A 16,795-nucleotide genomic window follows, 5' to 3' on the forward strand; every position below is an offset into this window, starting at 1 on the left:
AAGCAAATGTACTGAAAGTATTAGGAATGCACCATCTACTCTACTAAATAATTTGCATTCCGCATTCTACAATTACATGAGCATGCCATTGATATAGAAATATTTAGCATGTTAGTTTAAAAAAGAATGTAGATACATTCATAGAAATCAGTCTATTATTTGGAATTTTTTCCACAATAAAAGGAACCATGTATAACATTGATTTTTACCTTCAGTTTTGATAATAGGCTGAAGACTGCCTTCAATCACTTTAATTTTTGGTTCCACAACTTTGGTTATAATTTTAGTTGCTGAAAGTATAGAAAGTGGAACATAAATGATGTTTACATTAAAAACAACCTGAACAAAACTGTCTTTTTTTTTTTTTTAATCTTTGTTGAGTACTAAGGTATAGGTTGTGGTAATATGTTCAGGCAGTCAGATACAGGAAATATTCATGTTACATTTTTCTATTATCTTCTCACGTCCAGATGGTATACTCCGAAGTCCAGTGACTTGGATTTGTTCCAGTGAAATATATACACACTAAGTGAGGAATTCTATCTAGAACTCTGTGATTTTGAACTGCACCACTAAAGCTCTTTACCTTCTTTTGTACTTCTTGAAAATATTGGCTGCATAGCAACAGAAGACAAATAAACATGATTAATTTCATGCAATTCATAATATCTTAAATTGCATTGATGGATTCTTTCTCAGAAGAAAAAATGAAAGACAAAGACAAAATATTTTTCATGCATCTGATAACAGTGATACAGAAAGGAAAATATGAAAAATAGTTCAGAATAATTAAAAATAAAAATAAATTTCAGCCGGCCAAATATGAGCTCTATGCAACAAATATGATATGATCAATATTTAAGTTATTGGCTAAAATGTCTTTAATTTTCAGCTTTAATATCATGATCATTTATTTTTAGATTTTATTTATTTACTTGAGAGAGAGTGAGTGAGAGAGTGAGAGAGAGAAAGAGCACAAGCAGGGGGAGGGGCAGGAAGGAGAGGAGGAAGCAGACTCGAAACTGAGCAGGGAGCCTGATGAGGGAGGGACTCGATCTGAGGACCCTGGGATCACGACCCGAGCCAAAGGCAGACGCTTAACTAACTAAGCCACCCAGGCACCCTGTCATCACAATCATTTTTTAAAATGAAGGTATGTATTAAAGTGTGTGTCATTCACCTAACTAAGACAATAATATGCAAAATTTATTTAAAATAGCAAACTATTTGTTTGGTTTTTGGTTGTACAGATTAACTGGAAAAGTGCTTCTGGAGCCATGGAACCAGAGCTACTGCTTTTTGTCATTTCTAATTAGAAGCCTTAAAATATAGCTCCATTAGACAGTGGGGCTGCACTATATAAAGTTAATTGGGCAATCAGAACAGATTGTGTTGACACATTAGAGGTGAAGTGTTAGCACAATTCAGGTTTCTGTCACGTTCTCACCTCAGACTTCTGAAATGTCAACTTTTAAAAATTCATATAGGTTCTAGATCCTTTTTAAAAATATTTTATTCATTCATTCATGAGAGACACAGAGAAAGAGAGGCAGAGACACAGGCAGAGGGAGAAGCAGGCTCCATGAGGGAGTCTGATGTGGGACTCGATCCTGGAACTTCAGGATCATGCCCTGGGCCCAAGGCAGGTGCTCAACTGCTGAGCCACCCAGGCATCCTGGGTTTTAGATTTTAATTATGACAATGTTTTAGTCAGATCAAATATTTTTATCTTGAATTCTTAAATTATGAAGCTCTGAAATATATCACATCTATGCATCCGATTACTGACCCTACAGGTGGTCTTGCCACAGAGGAACCTTTCCATTAAGTCCACATCGCAGAGGTCTGTGCTGCTACTATCTAAAGGGCTTAATTACTTTTAGCTTAAAATTTTCCTTCTTTTTTTTAAATTTATTCAGAGGCAGAGAGAGAAAGAGAGGCAGGCAGAGAGGCAGAGACACAAGCAGAGGGAGAAGCAGGCTCCATGCAGGGAGCCGATGTGGGACTCGATCTCGGGTCTCCAGGATCACACCCCAGGCTGCAGGAGGCGCTAAACCGCTGCGCCACGGGGGCTGCCCAAAATTTTGCTTCTTATTAAAAAAGTTGAAGTGTAGGATGTTTAGTTGGTTTGTAGTTGTGTTTCAATCTTACTTGTCTGAAGACGTAGTTTTGACAGGTCCCAGGCTGAGGGTTAAATACAGATTTTATTCTGTTGTACCTTACATGCTATATTGTTGCATCATATCCTACAGAGCATTTTTCTCCACATTAAGATTGAAATGTATGATATTTTGAGGACAACAGTAATATGTATCAAGGAAATTAAGAAAGTTTTAGAGACAAGTCAATGAAGGAACATAAAAATGAAATCTTGGGTTTAATTATTCTCTATCTCTATTTGACGTATACCTCTACACAGCAGCATACCCATCTGGAGAGGAGTTAAAGAAACATTTGGCATTGGAATGTAAATCCCAGAGCTCTTAGATCTTTTGAGTAGATAGATGCGGTTTATTACACTTGAATAATTTTATAAAATACATGAAATTATTATTATTATTTTCTGTGATTGCGGATCCAATTTTAATAGAGGAAAATAAAGGAATTATATGACTTTGGCTCATTGTAAGCAAAATATGGAACTGGCATATATACAGAAAGCAGTGGACTGATCATGGGTAAAGTAGGAAAGGTAAAGAAATATGGTGCAGGTACACAACTTTGAGAAAGATGACATAACATTTCTGATGAATAGAGCCCATAATGATTCTTTAATTTATTTTAAAATATGTACAAGATTGTATACTTCTATACTTGAATTTATACATGTTGAATCATAGCTATTCCAACTAAATCTTTAAAACAGTGCTGAGCTGGCCAGATACTTGATTTGTATATGTTATTCTTACATAATTGAAATCAGTAAGAGCAGTAGACATTTTGTTTTGCTCCTTACATTGTCTTTATTCTTTTTCCATACCTGGTGTAAAGGAAAACATTTTTAATACAATAACAATGCTCATATTATATAATAGAATTATTTTCTAGCCAGGATAAATGTGGGAATTGAAGTAATGATTTTACTACTGGTACATTTTGAGTGTTTAATTGTAGAGTCAAAACAAAATGAAAATAATTTCTGCTTTGAAAGCTATAAAGAAAGAAAGAAAAAAGACAAATGAAGAAAAAGCCACACTGAAAAAGGAGTACTACAAGTTACATTTATGAGAATGGAATACCCTTTACCATTGTTAAGTCGTAGAGGTTTAATTTTGATAATCTGGTAGAGTCAGGGATAAAAGAACCTTGGCATCTAGAAATTTTAGGTTTAATGCCTGGAAAATTCTTTGTTCCTTTGTCCAATTTTGAATGGGGAGAGTTTTTGAATTGCTAGATCGTAAACATTAGGATTCTTTGGCACATCACCTCCTATCTTGTCCTTAGAGAGCTGACAGCTTGAGGCTAGAATGAGCTACAAATCCTTCAGCAGTGTTAGTTCTGTGTTTACACATCTGAATTTTCAGGTGACTCTGGAGTCGCCTTTTGTCTCCTCTTTGTATGTTTGTATGTCTTTTTTTCCTTGCCTCTTTTCCATATTTAACCATATTCTCGTATCTTATCATTCCTGTTTTTCTGATGAATGGGGAAGTACTTCATAGGACCTGACAGGTAGGGCCCTGGCTGAGAGGCCTCATCCAGATCTTAAGTCTGCTTCAAGTGGGATGAAATTTGCCATTGTTTGGAATTCTAAATACCAGATTATCAACAATTTTTGCTTCCAAGTGCAAAAAAAATTATTGTGTTTTCTTTTTTTTGCATCTTGCCAATTGCATGTGACAAATATTCATTATGTACTTACTGTAGACAGTCATGGGGATTTCTTTGAAGGTGCTACCACGAACAAACTGAAAATAATATTTGTATTTAGTAACATGAAATAAGTAGTTTTATTAACAAAATTATGGCATCACTTTAATTTATTTTTCAATCTGCAAATTGGGCCAGATGGCATAAAGATTATTGGATTTGTTACTCAAAGTCTTAAAAATGATAAAAATAGTTTATCTAAAGTTAGATGTTTATTAAATAGTATTTCATATGTTTTCCAATACTTTGACCCTACGAGGACAAAGAAGCAAAATACTTTTTTGCTTTTAACTCTAAACTGTGAATAGTGACAATTTTTACAAGTGAATACTTTACCTTATGTTCTGTAGCAAAGTATTTAATGATAGAAAGATTATGGTTTTTTTTATCATTATGTCTTTTCTTTCCAATTGGACTGTAAATTTTTAAATAAAGGGCCATCTCTGATTCAACTTATATTTCCCATTACACTTAATACACTGCTTGGGCCTACATACCAGATACTTGTTGAATAAAACCAAAAAGAAATTATGTCATTTATTCACAGATGGGCTAGTGGTTCATAATCTACAAAAAGCAATCCAAGTCTAATGGAAATCTACCTATTAATGTATACATTTCTGGTCTTTTATGTTAAAATTGCAATCTGTTCAGCACATTAGAAATAAATGCAGTAATGTTCTGTACCTTAATTTGGATGTATTTGATCAGTTTGTTAAGTATTTCCAGCAGCTGATCATTTCCAACAGGTGTGTCTATGCAGAGGAATATTAAATGAGTATTGGTAAGAAAGTGTGAAATGAAAATCTAGGTTTCTATTGAAAAAGGATTTAATTCATTAATGAGTTCCATAATTACCAACCTGCTGGGTAGAGGAGTTTATCTACGACATGAATGACACCATTTGTTGTCATAATGTCCGATTCTTTTGATTTCACCTCGTTCACCAGAAGTGTATCATTTACCTATCAAAACAAGGGATAATATCAATGATAAATTAATGATAATTAACATTAAGATAATTGATCAATGGATGAATGCTATCATATATTCATTCTAGAGAACTTACTCCTTTCAGGTAGATTTTGCTTCCTTGAGTGGTCTTCAGAATGTTAGTAACACCAGGTTCAAATCCTTTTCCAATGAAAACTCCTGGTGTTAGGTGATAAAGGATGATGTTTTGAAGGGCATTTTTGTCTCCTGGGGGCAGGGGAAATGTATATTTATAACATGTCATATTTTTTGATATTTTGATACTGGAAAGACCAAGGATAAAAATATTTCTTTGTCTTTTTTTCCGCACTATAATTTCTCATCATGTCATTGTTCTCTCAAGTTGCTATCAACACCATGTCAAAACAGTCACTTCAGTCTGTTCGATCAAAATATTAGCCAACTTAACTTATTGGGAGGAGAGAAAATCAAATTATTTTTGGAATTGTGACTACTTTTGTTCTTTGTCACCTAATTGTGTGGACTTTAACAGAAATAGCATAAGTGAACATCTAGCTCAACAACCACGACAGCAAGCTGTTAATTTAGAACATTAATGAGTACTCCTCCAAGAATTCCAAGTGAAATTAAGGGAAACCGGTTTAGACATGAATATTAAAAAGGGGGCATTTTTGAGGCTGACTTCTGGTCAGGAATGCTTGAGGAAGAAATGAGATCCTGAACTCAGGTGGCAAATATCTGGTATTCACTTCTACTCACGAATCAGAATTTCCTTTTCTTCATTTGTCATTCCCTTAAAGGCATCATTGGTTGGAACAAATAACGTCCAATCCCCAGGTTGTGTCAGGAGCTCTTTCAAGTCTGCAGCTTCAAGTAGGCTGAGGAAGATGCTAAGCAGGAAAGAAACATGTTTATTCTGTTAGATTTACATTTAGGCATGCTCACAAGCAATGCATGGAATAGAATACAATCCATTTATGGTGGAAATCATGAGAAATTGTTCATGCATTTTCTTTTTCTTTTTTTTTTTTTAGATTGTTAGATTGTTTCACTCACCAAATCATATTATGGTGCACCAGGAAGCAAAATAGTGTTAAGAACATATTTTTATTTTGAAAACATTTGCATGGACTTATTCTAATTACTATTTTCAGTAATACTGAATACTCAATGCCTTTTGGAATACTAACTCTGAAACAAAACTATGTCAATAGTTCTCACTTTGTGTGTGTGTGTGTGTGTGTGTGTAACTGAGATCAATAGGCTTACCTAAAGCGCTTATCTTGTTTTAATTTTTCATGAAGGGATTTCTCTGCTGGCTTGATGATCTCTCGGAATATATGAATGGCACCATTTCTTCCTTGTTTGCTTCCTCTCACCATGCATGAATTTTCAATGCAGACAGCCTAGCAAAGAAGTGAAAGATACAACTGTCCATTTCCTTACTTGAAATGCCATATGTGGAAGTAGATGCATAGTTGAGTTAATAGATTGACTCTTCTAAGAGATCTCCTGACCTCTCCAGCAAGAGGAAAGAACATCTTACTTCTGTTTTTAAAGTTTGGCACAATCTGACCTTACACTTCTTATTCAATCAGGTTTTCTACTACTAGTTAAGCTAACCTATGTGTCAGGCAGGTAGTTTCATCAGTAAATAACAAGAATTCCATAGAATTCCATGTCTACATTTTTCATCATTCTTCTGCAGGTTTGAACCATTCTTCCATACCCTCTTTAAGAAACTTTCACCCTTTAACTCTTTAGGACTCTCTTGAACCATAAAGTTTCCTGACTTCAGTGCCTTTTGTGATCTTTGCAGGTATTTGCTATGTTTTCCTGATTGTAAGATTCTATCAATTATGTCACATTATTGATTTGGTTGTAGTGTTTTTGAACAAACAAGTATATACAGGCCACTTTCTGCATCCTGTAAAATGTGTGTCTTGGGATTGTGGAACTATAGTGAGCAGCTGCTTTGTGTTATATCAGGTAATACTTGACTTCCTGTGAAATCTTTGAGCTCTAGATGCATCTGTTGCCAGGACAGAAATTGAACAGCACAACTGTTCTTGCATTGCAATTTTCAGAAGCAATATTTTCTAGCAATATTTCATCAGATGAAGTACATTAGAACCATTTTATAGAGTTCAGAAGTCTTTATGTGCCCGTAGAAAAAGTACCATTTTGTTTTGTTTTGTTTTGTTTTGTTTGTAAACTTTTTGGGAATCCAAAAATCAAAATTGTTTTAGAGGAGTTTTAGTGATTTATAGAACTGAAATAATTAATGTTTTATTTTTTTAAGATTTTATTTATTTATTTATTCATGAGAGACACAGAGAGAGAGAAAGAGAGAGAGAGAGACAGGCAGAGGGAGAAGCAGGCCCCATGCAGAGAGCCTGACGTGGGACTCGATCCCGGGTCTCCAGGATCACACCCTGGGCTGAAGGTGGTGCTAAACTGCTGAGCCACCCAGGCTGCCCTAATTAATGTTTTAGAACAGAAAGTTATTTATAATGAAACAAATACAAATTATCTGAATTATTAATATGTGCATTTTCTATGTCTTTTCATCACAGCCTTTTCATACATTATTCAGTTCCCTATGAATATTTACTATTATTAAATATTCTTCATATGAAGAATGTTCTTCTACTCTTCCTATGAATATTTACTATTACAAAAACAAAATTTTGGTAACATTTGTTGTAACAATATTCTTAGACAATGACGTGTCATTTGACATTTAGGCCAACGTGGTTATTTTATCATTTCCTGATTCACTTACTGTACGATAGACAAAGACTCTGAGCTGTTTGCCTCCAATGGTTTCGAGCTTTTGTCCATTGTAAAGCTCGTTAAGGCCAACTTTTACTTTCAATATGTGATTCTGCAGAATTAATTTAAGAAGCCGTTGATCCATGCTCAGAGTATCATCTATAAATAAATTCATGAAGAAAAAGGATTATTTAGAAAGCATTAAAATTCCTCCTAGTAAGGATATTATGGATTCTGCACTCATAAAATATCTGAATCAAATAAATGCTCAAGGCTATGAATTCCATGCACCAATTAGAAACTCTGTGAGCTCTTCCATCAAATGACTAACACCATTCTAAGAGTTCCAAACAATGGATTTCATATCTGTAATGGCTACATAGCTATGTAGTCATTGGCACAAGTTAAACTCTACTATTGGCCAAGATTTTTTTCTGAGAATTTGATACACATCAGTCACATGAAACACTACTGATGAATCATTTGTAAATTTATATTTACTTCTGAAGAGAATATCAAAACACATACACCCTCTTAAAGGTCGGTTAATGTCCCACACATATGGATGTAGTTATTACAAAGAAGAATAACAGCATTTCTAGGAATCCAGATTTTTCATTAATTTATGCATCACAATGTAGCATTCAGAAAAATATTTTTTAAATAATATTTATTCTTTAATGGCTAAATTTTGCTTTGCAGTTTAAATATGTCTTTGTGAAATAACTTTTCTAGAAAAAGTAGCAGGTTGCATTAATCTAAACACCATCCTTAAAAAAAAAATCCAAACACCATCCTTGAATAGCAGCTACTAGATTAAATACTTATAATAATTTACATCATAATATGGAAGTGTATAATAAATCATCTATTGCTTTTATTGATTTACAATTTGACATCTTTCATCAAATTTGGAGATGAGAAAGATAACTACTTATTTTTAATTATTATGTTGGTGTTAAATAAACAAATTAGATTACATTTTTCTTAAGATCTATTAATGCATCCCTTATGTGTGCTGGAAATATGATTAGAATCATAGAATAACTGAATACCCTTTATCACAAACTTTCACTCCCTGTAGGCTATTACCTAATATAATGAATTGTTTTGAAATGAAACACAATTTAATAGAGACAATGTAGTGCTAACAATGTGTAGGTAATAAAGAAATAATCAACACCTTGTAAAATGCCTATTATTACTTAATGCAAACAATCATGATGAAGAAAAAATGTGTATGTGAGGATTGATGGGGGAGAGAGAACAGGAATGACAGTGTCCAGTACATACCTGAAAATGCATTATTCACAGGTGCCAGCAAAGTATATTCTCCATCTGGCCGCAGAGCAGATGCCAAGCCTAATTGAGCCACGAGGTCCGTGAAAGTGGTTTGCTGATTTCCAGCCAGCTCAATAACTTGTTTGGCTATAAAGTAAACCATCACCATCCCAACAATGTCATCTTTGTTATTATCATCATCCTGAAATTAGTAAATCAATTCTTGGCTGTTCTCTACAAGCTATTTGCTACAATTACAATGTGATCCAAAGCTGACCATTTGGCTATATCTTTCCTTCTATTCTCAAGAAAAACTATAGTACTGTGAGAACCTTTATAAATATTAAGAAGTCCAGGAAAGCCAAAGTTCCATGTGTGGAGTGCCTGTGACTACACAGGCTACTTCGTACTCACTTCACTATATTATACACGTGTTTCACATGCCTTTCCTTATACTACACATTCATTTTTCATGGACTTACTCTTGAGGCATCATTATTGATAAACAGTAGTAGGTGAAAGAATATGAAATCATTGCTTACCAGAATCAGGAATTAGGACCTGATCAATCAAATGGATAACACCATTATTTGTCACAATATCTTTTTTGTTCACCATTTTTATTCCATTTACTGTTATGGTGTCACCATCACATCCTATCTCAATGGTGTTTCCTTCCAGAGTCTCAAAGACTGCTCCTCCCATGATAGCTTCAGAACATTGAAGGGTGTTCAAAAGGTGGTACTTCATGAGAGCTGGAGGACAAATTAAAAACAGCAAGTTTTAAGATCAAGGGAAATTGCACTTAACCCTTAAAAACACATTTCACTGTGGACCTAAGTTTCCTAAGAAATATAATACATCTAAAACCTAAGTATTGGGGAGGAGGGCAGGGGGTGGGGATGAATGGGTGACGGGCACTGAGGGGGGCACTTGACGGGATGAGCACTGGGTGTTATTCTGTATGTTGGTAAATTGAACACCAATAAAAAAATAATTTATTAAAAAAATAAAAAAATAAAACCTAAGTATTGACTGAAGGTTTTTAAATTCTGTTTATGTTCCAGGGCCATTGTTTCAATTAACTGCATTAACTATACAACAGAAGTAGGAGGAAGTAAGAGAAATAGCTCAGCTCAGGAGGAAGTAAGAAGAGAAGATCAATTGTATGAGATGAATTGTGTAGTACTAGAAAATGTGTTAGAGCAAGTTCCCACTATCATAAGAAAGTAATTTCTGACGTGAAAACAAAAAGAATGGTTTCTGTATTTATTAGTGATACCTATTCCTAAACGCCCAAGTAGCATCTTACATTAGCAGCTCATAACAGAATAACTGCATATTAAAAAGATAAATAAGACAAATAATTCCCTAAAGAAAACATCTGGAGAGTAACCAAAATAAAGATGATTTCTTGTAAGATATCTGAAGGAATGTATTCCTCACTGTATTATATCTATATCTGCATCATCAAAATTTCTCATTTTAAATTGGTTAAATGTATTTTGGGAGAGGCTGAGTAAGTTAAATGTACTACTCACAATGTAAAATCTCTTTGAAAATAAAAAGGGAGAATAGAATGAAGCCAAATTCTGTGTATATATAAATAGTGGCCCAAGAGAACTGTGCAATTTTCTCAACTTAATTATACCTTTTAGCATAAATTTAGAATTAAAAGCATTACATAATATGTATATGATGTTAAAATTTGATGATCTAATTTTTCTTTTCAACAATGGCTAAATCCTTTTTAATGCCTGCTAATTATTTTATTTACTTGAAAGCAGTAAAAATGATGTGATCTTTCTGATATTCTTATTTTTAAATTAATTATTAATTATTTAATTACTCTGCTGACTCTTTCATGGGCTCTGTTTTTTTAAGATTTTTTATAGTCTATTTCAGAACAAAAGTTTTTCTTTGCCTTTGCTTATCAAAGATGATAATATTGTCATGACAATCATTTTTAAAAATTTTTCTTTTCTTCTTGGAATTCTGGGAGGCTTTTCATAAAGGAAGACATTTCAGTACCTTCAGAAGCCACTTTGTCTCCCATGATCCTTTCCAGGACACCTCGTGGAAGTTTCTCAAAAGCCTCATTAGTGGGAGCAAAGAGTGTGAAGTGACCATCTCTTCCAAGGGACTCCAGGATATCAGATGTGATAGCAGCTGCCTGAAACACAAACGTGCTTTTTAGAGGCTTGCACATTGTAAATCCAAAAGAAAAATACAATACACTTAACCTGGGCCTTCATGAGGGAGTTGATTCTATAGAGACTCCTAACTCGGGGAAACAAACTAGGGGTGGTGGAAGGGGGGAGGATGGCGGGTGTTGGAGGGGAATGGGTGACGGGCACTGAGGTGGACACTTGACGGGATGAGCACTGGGTGTTTTTCTGTATGTTGGTAAATTGAACACCAATAAAAATTAATTAAAAAAAAATAAATAAAAAAAAAATAATAATAAAAAAAAAAAAAAAAAAAAAGAAAATGATAGAAGTTTGCTCTTGTCAGATCTCTAAAACATTACTTTTTGGCACAACCAACTCGCCCTTTCCAATTTTCCTCAAAACTCTTTGTAAAAATGGGAATCCTGCCCATGTTTGTGGGACTGTAGTAATATCCAGCAGTACATATAGCTGATGTGGACACATACTAAATGCCATAAATAACCTATAGGCACATAACTAACCATTCTGTGTCTATTGTGTCCACACAAGTATTATTATGTCATATAAGATTATTCTTCAGTGTAAAATAAAACTCTTTTTATTTCAAGAAACACATTTGTTACATTTCTGCCAGAGTTTTAAAACAGCATTTTTATTATTAGGTTCTGACAGAGAAAAAGGAGAAATTTCAATGATCCAAGACAATCTGCTGTTTTTTCTTGTATTTACCCTAAAAGATGACAGGTCATCTTCTGCTTCAATGAAGTCTTGAATTGAGGTACCAATTTGTGTAAGGACACGGTCAATGACATGTACAACACCATTTGTTGCAATCTGGTTCCCATGGATGATTCTAGCGCAGTTAACAGTGACAACCTATAATTATTTGGGAAAATCAAAGTGCAGAAATCAGAGCGATCAATTGACCACTGAGACCCTAAGGACATTATCTATTTTTCATTTCTACTAGTAAATGTACCATGAAGGAGCCAACATTCTAAATGTAAATGTTGAGGTTAAAGACGTATCACTATGTCTAAAAATGAACCTAAGAGAAAACATGATTGGTTGAAAATGCAATCCAGTTACATTTAACATTTATCTAGAAACTAAGGCAAAAAAGCTTTTTTTTTTTTTCATTTGAGTTATTGCTTTTATTTCTTTCTCTACCCTTTATAGAGATAGTCATAAACTATTTCAATAGCAGGTCAATGCATTACATGAAAATGTCTATCAGTCTGAAAGTAAGTTCTGAGAGACAGAAATAGTTATTGCACAAATTAATCAGTTCTATTCCAGGGATTTCCTAATTACTGCCTTATCACTGACCCTTTTCATCCTTGGAAATTTGTTGAAAGAACCCTATGACCCTGTTGGAAGTTTCCCATGAAGACTTTTATCTAAACACACAAGAACCTAAATCAGCATAGTAGCTAGAAGATGAATAAAGGAATACTTATTCTCTGATTATCCTTTGATAAATTCTTATTTACTATTTTTTCTTTGGGTATTATTTTTCAAACACATCAACTACTAAAATTTCCATTTTTTAGGACATCTAAGTCTACTGTCAATCAACTGTGAATTTAATTTCTTCCTCACAATCACTTTCCAGTAGAAGTCAGCCACTAAATTAGAATTTAACATGCTCTAAATGTGGTGAAACGGCATAAGATAGTACTTATATTCACTAACATTTTGCTATTTATGTGAACATTATATTAAAGATGAAGAAAAAATTAAGGGTAATATTACTTAGCAATTTACTTTTTGTTCATGAAACTTACCCCATTAGGATAATGGTTAATGAAAAGCCCCAAATTGTTATACATGGAAGGAATAATCATGCCATTTTTTAAGTCCTTGGTCAACATTCTATTATTAACCATATGGCTATGTAACGCGTTCAATAATTCAACATTTACATTGCTCTCCAAACCTCTCCGGATATCCTAGGAAAAATTGAAATGATAGGAGTTTGTTTTATTGTATTTCATCATTAAAATACTTATAATCACTCTATTTCTTACTCTCTTGTTACTTTTTTATTGCATTATCCAGATAGCCAAACCAAAGTAACATAAATAAAATTATATTATCTCAATTTATTAGGGAATTTTGTAAATTCAGGCACTGAGTTAAGGGTCCTGAATCAGATGGAGTGCTTGAACATTTTTAGAGACAAAACAAAATTTTTAAGTAAATATATTGACAAAGAGACAAGCTTGATGTAAATTAAAGGTTTAGGGCAATATGAAATTGTCATATGTTAAAAATATTTTGGATGGTAAACAAAACAAAACAAAAATGGCATATTTGTGCAAAGCATTTGGGTTTTAATAAGGATTTTATGTTTATTTCATAACAAATTCCAGAATTTAATCAACCTATACCTTTTTAGTTTTCCAATATATATCCTATAAGTATAATGTATAACATGTGTGTATCATGTAGTATATGACATTATATATGGTGATATGGGAAATATAATAAGTCAAAGTATCTTTAAGTAAAGATACTTAAAGATAAGTATCTTTAAGGTATTTATCATATGGGAGCAGTTAAAAATAAACATAGTAATATAAAGAACAGAAGGCAAAAAAAAAAAAAATGCTTCTAGGGATCAAATGAGGAAGGGCAGCTATTCAAGGCTTGGGGATAGGCCTTAAAGGGTGGATAGGGTAGGAATGGTAGTGATCATTCTAACTCCAGTTGCTGACACAGGGGGAATGTTGGAAGAGCAGATGTTATTCAGTTTGGTTAGCCCATACTTTAATGTTTGTTAGATAATATTAAGAAAGGATTTTAGCAAAGATGATAATATGGGATGATAATGTGGAAGACTTTAATGCCTGCATAAAGCACAAATTAAACTGACAACAAGGAGCCACTGATGATTTTATGGCATTGGAATATAATGATTAGACTGGGCTTTGGGAAGGTTAATCTGGTGATAATGCATAGCAAAGGTGAGGGCATTAGTCAGGAGGATGAAACATGAGACATGGATGACTAATAATAGTTTGAAAGAATTAGAGACAGCAGAAGTAGAATGACTCACAATGTTCAAGTCTAAACACTTAAGATGGGTACTGCCAGTTATGGGGAAAAAAGCAGCAGAAAAGCAATTGTTTGTGGGGAGAAATAAAATGGCATATGTTTTAGATAACTTTTTGTTTAAAGATGCAGTGGTGTATCTAAGGAGAAATATTACTCCCCTGAGGTCCCAAGGAGAACAACTAGAGAAACAGATTTCATGGTTATATGACTGAAGTGATAGCTGAGCCATTAGAAGTGTATATAAAGGAGGTCCAGGTGGCTCAGTCAGTTAAGAGTCTGCCTTGGGCTCAGGTCATGATCCCAGGGTCCTGGGATGGAGCCTGGTATTGGACTCGTTCTCCCTTTACCCCTCCCCACTGCTTGTGCACGCGCTCTCTCTCTCTCTCAAATAAATAAAATATTTTTTAAAAAGTATTTATAAAGAGCAGAGTCTAATTCCTAGAAGAGACTTTAATAAGACCCATTCTTAAATGAAGAAAGAAGAGGAGTCAGAAAAAGAAACCAGAAACAGTCAAAGCAAGCAGCAGAGTTCTGTAAAGCAAGCAATTAGCCACACAGTTAATGTAGCAAGATAATATCTAAAGGAATCTGCCTAAGTTTTACTAAGTAGTACTTGACTCTAGTAGTAATTATCAATTCACCTTCATATCAAGTAGAAAGTAGGAATATATTTATATACCAGTTTTACAGATTGGAAATTTAGTTGTATTATAAACCAGACTATGTGCTCGCTTTAGCAGCACATACACTATAAACCACACTATGTACAAAATGTCTGGAAATCAAATGCATTGTTTATAATACTTCATTTAAATATCCATAGACATTTATAAATATGTCAATATCTAAGCAGCCAAATATGTTTACATATAATTAAAAATAATTAATTACATCTCTATAATATGCCTTATAATAAAATGTAAATTCCACTAGGCTTCTTAACTTACCTTTCTATTAGATATGTCATCTAAAATTTAATATATTTCTTCCAAATCAAAAAAAGGAAAGGAGTAAAATAGAATAATGATAAATACCAGTTCAGTCCACTCTGTTTGCCTTTTTTAATTAGTCTATGAACTTGCTGGAGAGTTATTCCATTTAGGGATGTATTAAAATGCTTTAATCCTTACACTTAATAGCTCATTCTTTTATGTATCCTAATACATGTATAATGAAAAGATCTAAAATTTCTATTAACTTCCAAGTTAATAAACCAATTAAAATGAATACTGATAAAATAAATATATTAATAAGCATAATGAATTACAGAATCCAGGTTGTCCCAAGCCTCATTACTCGGTGCAAAGTAAGTGAATGATCCCTTTCCTTCAATCTCTTCTCTCAGTCTTGAGACATCAGAATAGCGCTGTGTTGTGGTGGCTCCCACAATGCCCAGAGTACCATAAACATGGTCAATAGGCAAAACTGAAATAATCAAGAAATGAAGATTTACTTAGAATAATATTTCAAGAATATTATTTCACTATCATTTAAACTTTATACTAAGCTCCTCAATATATTCAATGGATAATTTTAACAATATAATTCTATGAATTATCAATTTTATGAAGAAGTTGTCTTTTGAGTGCGAATAACCTTTGAAAACTATTTTGTCATAAATCCTTTGTGTGGAGGGAAAATGAATTTTTAATTATCATCCTGGGTTAACATTCAGTGTATGTAGGTGTGACTCCTGCTATGTCAATAATAATCAATTATAATTATCAATAAATAGTTCTGATTCACTGGAAAAATAAAAAGATGTTCTTCACTACTCACTGAAAATGGCAAAGGTAATACTTTCTTTCATGTTGCCTTAAACTCCTATATGGTATAATATTGTTAGGTATTGGAGTATTAATTTTTATAGATTTCTAAAAGAAATATGTAGACCTTCTCAGCATGATTTCAGGAAGGAAATAGATGGAAGTATCTAATGATTCCAGAATATTTTTCCTGAACTTTAGAAGAAATATTAATATATGAATGTCAACCTGAAAATTGATGCAACTAATTTATTCATTTTTTACCTTATCTTATTTGAAGGTTCATATAATTTGGATAATAGTATAGGAGAAATGGTTATTACATTTCTGAATATATAAAGACTAGGTGACACAATTAATAAATTAAATGATAAAATCACGATTTTAAAAGACCCCTAAAAGATGAGGAAAATACGTCAAAATTAACAAGTTAAAGGTAACTCCATGTATGTCTTTACACCGAAGTTGAAAAAATAAATCCTAGAGAAAGACCTGACTTGAAAGACCTGTAATTAATTTTAATTGATCATAAATTCATTATGAGTTAATGATAGGACATGGTTCCCAATGACATTAACTAAAGTTCAGGATCCCCCCAAAGTGAAGTATTTGTCATGATTTTATTCTCTCAACTCTTAGAACCCATACAGAATGCAGACACCAGTCTAGGATCACATTCAGAGGGGGCAGGGCGAGATGGCAGAGGAGTAGGGTCCCCAAGTCACCCGGCCCCACCAACTTACCTATATAACTTTCAAATCATCCTGAAAATCTATGAATTCGACCTGAGATTTAAAGATAGAACCGCTGGAACGCTACAGAGAGAAGGGTTTTCGCTTCTAACAAGGTAGGAAGGCGGGGGAGAAAAAAAAAAAAGAATCCAGTGGGGGAGCGCCCCCCGAGGAGTCGGGCTAAGGCGGG

The 16,795-nt window shown here is 33.6% G+C and overlaps 1 protein-coding gene across 4 annotated transcripts in view; it reads right to left on the minus strand.

Moving 5' to 3' along the window:
* POSTN (periostin) overlaps window positions 1–16,795 on the minus strand; it is a 42,332-nt gene that overhangs the window by 11,923 nt on the left and 13,614 nt on the right. For 2 of the 4 annotated variants that reach the window (XM_025996832.2, XM_025996834.2), the window contains exons 4-17: window positions 15,376–15,533; window positions 12,836–13,000; window positions 11,778–11,924; window positions 10,909–11,050; window positions 9,420–9,632; window positions 8,890–9,024; window positions 7,607–7,755; window positions 6,091–6,227; window positions 5,581–5,711; window positions 4,937–5,067; window positions 4,730–4,832; window positions 4,555–4,622; window positions 3,860–3,905; window positions 210–290 (exon numbers count right to left, since the gene is read on the minus strand). In XM_025996832.2, coding sequence (XP_025852617.1) covers window positions 210–290; window positions 3,860–3,905; window positions 4,555–4,622; window positions 4,730–4,832; window positions 4,937–5,067; window positions 5,581–5,711; window positions 6,091–6,227; window positions 7,607–7,755; window positions 8,890–9,024; window positions 9,420–9,632; window positions 10,909–11,050; window positions 11,778–11,924; window positions 12,836–13,000; window positions 15,376–15,533 — 1,806 coding nt within the window. The remainder of the gene's footprint in view (window positions 1–209; window positions 291–3,859; window positions 3,906–4,554; window positions 4,623–4,729; window positions 4,833–4,936; window positions 5,068–5,580; window positions 5,712–6,090; window positions 6,228–7,606; window positions 7,756–8,889; window positions 9,025–9,419; window positions 9,633–10,908; window positions 11,051–11,777; window positions 11,925–12,835; window positions 13,001–15,375; window positions 15,534–16,795) is intronic. The other 2 variants (XM_025996835.2, XM_025996833.2) reach the window with 1 other exon arrangement.

This window comes from Vulpes vulpes, chromosome 9, assembly GCF_048418805.1.
Source record: "Vulpes vulpes isolate BD-2025 chromosome 9, VulVul3, whole genome shotgun sequence".
Classification (NCBI taxonomy): domain Eukaryota; kingdom Metazoa; phylum Chordata; class Mammalia; order Carnivora; family Canidae; genus Vulpes; species Vulpes vulpes.